Source organism: Orycteropus afer, unplaced genomic scaffold (assembly GCF_000298275.1).
Source record: "Orycteropus afer afer isolate SDZICR_OR568_19922 unplaced genomic scaffold, OryAfe1.0 scaffold00772, whole genome shotgun sequence".
NCBI classification, from domain to species: Eukaryota; Metazoa; Chordata; class Mammalia; order Tubulidentata; family Orycteropodidae; genus Orycteropus; species Orycteropus afer.
The window spans coordinates 877,239-885,864 of record NW_006922359.1 but is presented as its reverse complement, the minus strand read 5'-3'; the positions used below and the strand labels follow the sequence as shown (position 1 = coordinate 885,864).

At 53.9% G+C, this 8,626-nt stretch overlaps 1 protein-coding gene across 1 annotated transcript in view; it reads right to left on the bottom strand.

Annotated features, from left to right (window-relative positions):
- Positions 1-1,397: 1,397 nt before the first annotated feature.
- The window catches only part of NOTCH3 (notch receptor 3), a 92,648-nt gene continuing 85,419 nt past the window's right edge, over positions 1,398-8,626 (bottom strand). The window contains exons 31-35 of the mRNA XM_007957670.2: positions 7,380-7,542; positions 6,032-6,336; positions 5,624-5,771; positions 3,864-3,961; positions 1,398-2,438 (exon numbers count right to left, since the gene is read on the bottom strand). Coding sequence (XP_007955861.2) covers positions 1,398-2,438; positions 3,864-3,961; positions 5,624-5,771; positions 6,032-6,336; positions 7,380-7,542 — 1,755 coding nt within the window. The remainder of the gene's footprint in view (positions 2,439-3,863; positions 3,962-5,623; positions 5,772-6,031; positions 6,337-7,379; positions 7,543-8,626) is intronic.

Below are 8,626 nucleotides of genomic sequence, written 5' to 3'. Positions count from 1 at the left end.
TTGGGCAATCTACTTCCATAGTGATACTGCCTCAGAAACCCAAGGAGGGGTCACTATGAGTCAAGTCCGACTCTACAGCACATAACAACAATATTTCTTAATCTGTCTGTGACCTTAAAAGCTCCACCAATGGTGAAGATCTTAGCATCAATGAAAGGAAATTCTCAAATGAGGGAATCTGATTGGCTCATCTTAAGTTAAGTGACCACTTCTGATCCAATCAGTGGCAACCTCTACCAAAAGGAAATGCATGAATGGGTGGTCAATCCCAATGGGTTTACCCTGAGATGGGAGTTCAATTTATCTCTGAAGGTGGATAGACAGAAAAGCCTCCACCACTGTCACTCCTCATATTACCTAGACACAGACCAATGACACTTGAGTGTTAACTATTCCTTTATTAGGCAGTGAGAGGAGTGGGGGCTGTACAATGCAGGGACTGGTATTCAGCTACACAGGGATTGTGACCAGAGCCATATTACAAAAATAGCCTAAAAATACTTCTATTCTGCCAGGGGGCTGGGCCAGGGGGGAACAGGGAGAGAGGTCTCCACCCAGGCAGCTCCCTTCCTCCCTGCAGTCCCGTATTTACAAGGAGGCAAACTGGAATGCATGCTTCTCCTCTGGCCCCCAAGTTCTCACCAGCCACCCCCAGTTCCTAACAGGAGGTGGCACAGGGGCAGCAAGGTTCAAGGGGAGGGGTCCCTGGGAGCAGACTCTGCAGGCCAGCAGGGCCCTTTCCCCAGCAAGTTACAGAGCAAATCATATCTGGAATGCAGTGAAGTGAGGGAGAGGGGTGGGGGAGGAGGCTCCCAAGTCTCGCCCGACCCCTGGCCCCAGAGGGCGTGCCCAAGGGTGCCTACTTGGTACATACCAGGGCCGTGTACTTGGTACACGGGATCCCAGTTTGCCTGTGCACTGAGTACACAGAATCCAGCTTGGCCAAACGGGCCCACAGACTCAGCCCCACGGGGGCACTGGGGGTTCACAGGGAGGGAGGAGCATCTCCATATATATATTTTGTAAAAAATAATAATAATAATAAGTTTGTTTAAATGAATTTGTTTTCTATACAAAATGTAAAAAAAAAAAAAAAAAAAAAAAAAAAAAAAAAAATTCACTCATGTAAGAGTGAGAGGCTTGAGGGAGGAAGGAAAGAGGAGGCAGGAGGAGGTCCCAGACTCACCCTAAGACTGGGAGGGTGGGACAGTCAGCCCACACCCATTATAAATAAAGGAAGACTGAGGCCCTGGGTTGGTGGCCTGCTTCAGTCACCAGCAAGGCAGGGTGTAAGAGGGCTGGTGGAGAAAAAAGAGAATAAAAAGGACTAAATAGAAAACAGAGAGGTTAGGATAGGGTGTCTCTCAGTCCCCCAAGATCCAGGCACTGAGGAGGTCTCAGGCTAACACCTGCCTCTTGGGGGGAAGCTCGGGATGTGGCCCCAGCTGGGTTTGGGGAAGGGGGCCAGGGACGGTCATGGGGAGGGTCTGGGCAGGCAGTGTCCCCGTGGCTGAGGCCCCAGCAGCTGTGGCTGGGCTAGGTGTGGAGTCGGACCAGTCCGAGAGGGAGGGGGGTGAGGGACTGGCCCAATGCTCTGGGGACTCAGGGGAGGGGGTCAGGTAAGGGTGCTCACTCGGGACCCGCAGGAAGTGGGCCTTGCGGGGGCTGCTGTGGGACCCAGCTGCTGCATAATCCTCACCATGTCCTGGAGTGGCAAGGTATGGTGGGGGCCGCTCCTGGGGGGAGACAGGGGTCCCAGGGTTCAGCAGCTGGGGGCCTGGGGCCAGGGGTAGCAGGAAAGAAGGGCCTGGTGGAGCTGGTGGGGGCAGACGGGCCCAGTCAAGGGGCACTGCCACTGGGTTCAGCAAACCTAGGCTGAGCACACAGCCCCCCGGTGGCTGGCGCCCTAGACCCACTCGCCCAGCACCCCCAAGCTGTGCCAGAGAGACTGCTGTGGCAGTGGCAGCAGCATAGGGCCCCTCGAGGGGGAAGCCACCAGGAGAGGCAGGGGTTCCTCCAAAGGGCCGTGGGGAGTCCAGAGAGTCCACAGGTGAGAGGGTGACAGAGCTGTCTGCCAGTGGCCCTGGGCAGGCTAGTGTCAGCTTCTTGCCCCGGCCCCGGGCCCCCTGTGGCCCCAGCCCCGCCTTCCCAGGGGGTCTCCGACTCTTCTTGCCCCCTGATGGTGCTGCCTTGAGGCTTGGGAGGAAGGCCCCAGGTGGGCAGAGCAGGGGGCCCAAGCTGTGGGGGCCAGGAGGGCTGCGGGGCCCACCAGGCTGGTCCAGCAGCCGAACGATGTCCTGGTGCAGCCGCTCTTGGGCCACGTCCCGCGGCAGCCGGTCTAGGTGATCTGTGATCTCACGGTTGGCAAAGTGGTCCAGCAGCAGCTTGGCAGCCTCAAAGCTACCCTCTCGGGCAGCGAGGAACAGAGGCGTCTCCTCCTGAGGGACCAGAACCCACAGGCATCAGGGCCACAAGACCACACTCTGATTCCTGGCCACCCTCAGTCAAATCTCCCCCTCCGGTGAGGCCTGAGGGCTGAGGGTTTGTACTCTCAAGCCTGACAAATCCAGGTTCAAATCTCCACTCTGCTGGGAGCACCTGGACAAGTTCATTCCTTTAGACCACATTTATGGAGCCCCAGGGCCAGGGCCAGGATGGGACAGCACTCACCTCAGGCACTAAGTCAAAAAGAAAACCCAAAAAAACTGCCGCCATTGAGTCAATTCCAACTCATGGCAACCCTTGTGTTACAGAGTAGAATCCTCCATAGGTTTTCTTGGAGCAGGCCTTTCATCTGTGGCCCCACTGGGTGAGTTTGAACCACCAACCAATTCAATTCATCTGTACCACCCCCACGAAAAAAAAGAACCAAACTCATAGCCATCAAGTCGATTCTGACTCATAGTGACCCCTACTGGGTTTCCAAGGCACTAAATCTTTATGGAAGTAGATCCCCCATCTTCCTTCCACGGAAAAACTGGTGGGTTTGAACCGCCAACCTTCTGGTTTAGCAGTCAAATGCCTTAGGAACTCCACCACCAGAAGCACCAAATCCAAGGGGCCACCAAAAACTTCAGTCATCAAAATAAATAATATTTTAACACAGGATTTTAAAAAATGAAGATTAATACCAGGAAAGATCCACAAAGAACAAAATACCAGAATTTTAAATAAGGACAGGATCTAACCCTGTCCGCTCTGAACCTCACCCCTCCCATCTGTAAAATAAGGAGAGTAAAACCACCTTGGAAGCCTTTTTAAACCATGTTTGCAACCAGTAAGCCAACCGTCATCAAGCCAGTCCTGACTCATGGTGACTCACGAGCTGCCATGCTCAGAAAAACAAAAAAACCAAACCCGGTGCCCTCAACTCCAGCTCACGGTGACCCCATGTGTTACGGAGTAGAACTGCCCCACAGAGTTTCTCGGCTACAGTCTTTATGGAGGTAGATCACAAAGCCTTTCTTCCATGGTGCCACTGAGTGCAAACTGTTTGTGTCACCCAGGGACCGCTCCATGATCATTAACAGTCACCTTTTATCAATGATTCACTAAAGCACTTTACAAACACTTTAGCTCACTGAGTCCTTGGAAAATGACACGAGGTGGGTAATATTGCTTCCCCATTCCACGGGTAAGAAAACTGAGGTTCAGAGAAGTTAGTTAACTTGCCCAACATCACACAGCAACGGTCACAGACTTCCTCCTCTGTTCCCTGGTTATAGCTTCTTGGCCCAAAATTCCGCCCTGTAAGTTGGCCTCAGGTATGGTGAATACCCCTACCAGCCCACCCCACCCTGTTCTCTGCTGCCTGCAGGGGCTATGCAGTGCTGGCCCACAGATGGGCTAAGGGTTGTGCTCACCTTGCTATCCTGCATGTCCTTGTTGGCTCCATTTTTGAGCAGGGCCAAGGTGGCCTCCACATTATTGACGGCAGCAGCCCAATGTAAGGCTGATTTCCCTGGAGAGAAAGGAGAGATGACAGGGTCAGAACCCAGCTCATGTCCCTGCCCCCGCAGCAGAGGGTAGCAAGTGCCCAGAATGAGGCCTGGAGGAGGCGAGGGGTAGGATGGTCACAAAGTAACTGAGCACCTGTTTCTGGGTATGGGTGTGTACACACTTGTGGAATGACTCTGTACATGAGGTGATGTATATGTGTGTGTACGCACCTGTGGACTGGACTCCCGGTACAGGGGGAACGTACGTGCACATGCATACCCACAGAATGGCTCTGTTCATGGGATGTTGTACATATGTGCACATACATGTGGAATGACTCTGAACATAGGGAGGACTGTATGTACATGTACACACCTGTAGGCCTGACTCTTAGTACACAGAGGGCTGTGTGTGCATGTACAGACCTACGTGTGTGTATACCCACCTGTAGACCCCAGCACTGGGGGACTGTGCGCACAAGTGCACACCTCTATACATGACTGCAGTCCTGGGGGGCACCCTGTGTGCCTCACTTAAGTGTGCCTGGAGCTGTGCCATCTCATACAGAAGCCCTGAGTCACATGTGGTTCTTTAAATTCACATTCACTAATATACAACTGAAAACTCAGTTCTCTCCTAACCACTCACATTTCCAGCCCTTGGTTATTTTCCCATGTGGCTAGTGGCCTAAACGTTAGATGACACAGACACCAAATACTCCCATTGATGCAAAAAGTTCTCCTGGACAATGCTGCTTCAGAGCCACGGTTCTCAACCCAGGTGATTGTGCCCCCTAGTCGGGCCCCGGGGAGTGTCTGGGGTCATGTGTGGTCATCATCACACCTGGGGGAAGGTACAGCTGGCAATGAGTGGGTCAAGGCCACAGATGCTACTCAACACCCTACAGCACCCAGGATAGCTCCCATCACAGAGGATCTGGCTCCACACGCCAGCAGGAGGGAGCCCTTGCTCCACAGGACACGTGAGTGTCTCAGCATGTCTGTGGCTGGGGGAGGTCCTCTGGACACGAGGGCAGGTTGCCATGACCCTGCACAGGTACCAGTAAGCCGCCTCCACAGAGATGCCCTCACGGTGGAAGCTGTCGTGAGCTGCCATCAAGTCAGCCCTTGCCTCACTGCCACCCCTGTGCATAACAGAACAAAACGCTGCCCAGTCCTGGAAACCAGTTGCCTGGCAATCAATTCAGACTGGCGGCAACCCCACGTGTATCAGAGTAGAATTGGGTTCCACAGGGTATTCAATGGCTGATTTCTCAGAAGTAGATTGCCTGGCCTCTCCTCCTGAGGCCCCTCTGGGTGGACTTGAACCTATAACCTTTCAGTCAGCAGCCAAGCATGTTAAGCATCTGCACCACCCAGGGACTGCCTGGCACCGTGATTGTACAAATCTGCATGTGCATTACCCAGCTGCCTAACAGAGGGCGGTACAGTGAGTACTAACAAAGCACACGGAAAGAAAGTGTCTTGGGGGGAAGCATGCCTTTTTCTAAACCAGAGGTACAGGAAGCACTAGCGGACACCCTGCACGAGAGTGCAAGTTCACACTGCAGACTGGTTAGTGTGCACGACCTTCAATGACCAAGTCTACGTGTGGGTGTGAGTTCGCGCAAACACAACAGTTAGGGCCTCTGAGCCCCCAGATGCCGCTGTCCCTGCCCACATACCGAGCTCGTCCACTGCGTTGACATCCGCATGGCTGGCAATGAGCTCCTCCACCATGCCCTCCACTGCCAGACGGGCTGCCAGGATCAGCGCTGTCGAGCCGTCTGCCATGCGGGCATCCAGGTCTGTGGAGCGGTTCCGGATGAGAATCTGGGAGGATGATGTAGTGGGAGTAGTCAGGGGAAAAATAAGGGAGTCAGGAAGACTCCCAAGAACTCAGTATCACCAACTTCCACATGCCCTGGAATCCATGAGGTCCAGAGGGCAGCCAGACACTGTATTCCTGGATATCCCCATTTTATAAATGAGAATGAGCTCAGTAAGTCAATTATTGAGAAGGAGAACTAGGGCTCAATCCTAGGTCTATGCTCTCCCTAGCCATAAAGTCCAAGACGGCAGGCCTGTCTCACCTGGAAGACGCCCTGGGCATCGGCAGTGACAGCCGTGTGCAGTGGGGTACGACCCGAGTGGTCCTGGGCATTGGTGTCTGCCCCAGCATCCAGCAGCCGCTTGGCTGCATCAGCCCGCGCATAGCGGGCAGCCAGGTGCAGGGCAGTCTCGCCAGTGCGGTCAGTCTGTGCCCCAAGCTGGGCACCCTGGCAGATCAGGTCTGAGATGATGCTGGCCGATGTGTCGTCAGCTTCGTCCTCCTCTGCTGGCATCGGTTCCAGGGCACCCCCACAAAAGGAGGCCAGCATCAGCGGGGTGAAGCCATCTGTGGGGAGCAGGGGTGTTTGATGAAGGAGGGAGACACCAAGGTCCTCCAGGGAGCACTCTCAGGGGCTCTGCATCAGGAGGAAGTGGGACAGGCGGGAGGAAGTGGGACAGGCGGGAGCACAACAGGAAGTGAGTGGTCCTCCCATCCGCACACACCTGCACCAGGTGCCCCAGAGCCCACCGAGGATGAGGATTCCTGGGCACGTGATCTGCCACAGAAAGGATCCTAGGGAGTAGGGGACACAGCACCAGGGAATGAGAAACCAAGCAAGGATGTGATCCCAGACAAACTCCCAGGGAGCTACTTCAGCCTCATCCCGCAGGGGGCTGAGGAAAGTGACCCTTTCCGAGGCAAAGCAGCCCCACCTTTCACACTCTGCACTCCCTGATTAAACGCTGCCTCCAGGGACATACACTCCCAGCACTTCAGGCTCCTAGAGCCTGAGGGATCTTCCAAGAACCGTAGGTACAAACCACAAACGAACCTGAGACAGGAATACCCTGAAACGTGGTAGAGACAGACCCCCAAGAAGGTCCTCAGCACAAACACTGTTCTGGTCTCCTTAGGGAGCCACGTGCACCCCATTCTCCATCCTCCAGCCCTGGTGGAGCCAAACCCCTTCTCCAGCTCAGGGACAGGTGTATGACCCACATCTGTCCAATCAGAACTCATCCTGGGACTCTTGCTGAAGCAGTTGAGAAAATGGTTGCCTCACCTGGTGGCCATCTTATTGTTCCCAGGTGAAAGCCACCTCAGGCTGGAGTCAGCGCGGCTGGCCAGAAATTGAGCCAAGAGGTGGAGAGAGGAAGACTGAGTCCTGGATCAATATGTGCCTGACGCTTACAGTTCTATAAACTTGTATGACCAATTTTATTTTTTTTCACTCAAGCTAATGTGAGTTGGGTTTTTCTGACTTACAACCAAGATTCCTGATTAGTACACATACCCACAAGAAGCCTGGATGCAGCCCAGTTCTCCCCAGAACACCAACCCAGACGCAGCCTCTCGCGTGCAGGAGGGGGCGGGGCACTGTTACTGACCTGGGCCGCGCACGTTGACATCCATGCCGTCGGCATCCACATCGCCCTGCGGTGGTGTCAGCGCCATGGCTGGTGCCACACGGATGTCAGCGGCAACCAGGTGGTGCTGAGTCCACTGGCGGCAGTCCACAGTGTCCTCAGCCCCCACACTGGGCTCCTCGACCTGGAGGTACAAGCACCCCAGGCTCTCAGACTCCACCCTTGAGAAGTGGGCCCAGACACCAATAGGTGCAGGACAGGGCACCCCCACAGGGTTTCCCTCATTGTAACACACACAGGGTCTGAGAAACCGTGAACATCCTGCCTTTGTTACATCCAAAAACCAAAAGCCAAACCTGTTACTGCCAAGTCACGCCTGACTCATGGTGACCCCGTGTTTGGAGCAGAACTGCTTTCCTGGTTATAATCTTTATGAAAGCACATCACCAGGCATTTCTTCCATAGCAGCACTGGGGGGTTTGAATCATCACCCTTTAAATTAGTAAAACCCACTACCTATGAGTCGATTCCAACCTGTAGCTACCCTATAGGTTAAAGCAGAACTGCCCCATAGGGTTTCAAAGATTGTAAATCTTTACAGATACAAACAGCCTCATCTTTCTCCCTCAGAGTGGCTGGTGGGTTAAAACTACTGACCTTTTGATTAGCAGGCAAATGCATCAAGTGCAAACCATCTCTGCCATCCAGAGACCTCTTGGTTACATATCTACCTGTTCCTTATCAGGAAACTGGGGAGATAGACTTGTTAGAGGCCAGAGGGTGATAAAGGAAAGAACTGGGATTTTAAGCCAGGCTGGAAGGAGGAACTGAGAACCCAAAGCAGGTGAGCCAGGAAGAAGCATGGCGCCACGCACCCGTCTAGAGACCAAAACCAGTTGCTGCCACGTCTGCTCCAACACATGACAACTCCACATGGGTCAGAGTAGAACCACGCTCCACAAGGATGTCCTGGGCTGATGTTTCAGAAAGGGATCAGCAGGCCCTTGTCCCTAGTCCACCTTAGTCTAGAAGCTCCACTGAAACCCATTCAGCATCACAGCAGTATGCAGCCTCCACCAACAGACAGGGGGACTGTGCACGAGGCACCCTGGCCGGGAATCGAACCCAGGTCTCCGCACGGAAGGCAAGATTTCTCCCACTGAGTCATCACTGCCCCCGTTAATGACTGTAGATGTCTCCATTTCACAAACACTGAAATACGGGAAAGGCAGCTGAGAACTGAGGGGCATGTCAACAGTCACCCTGTG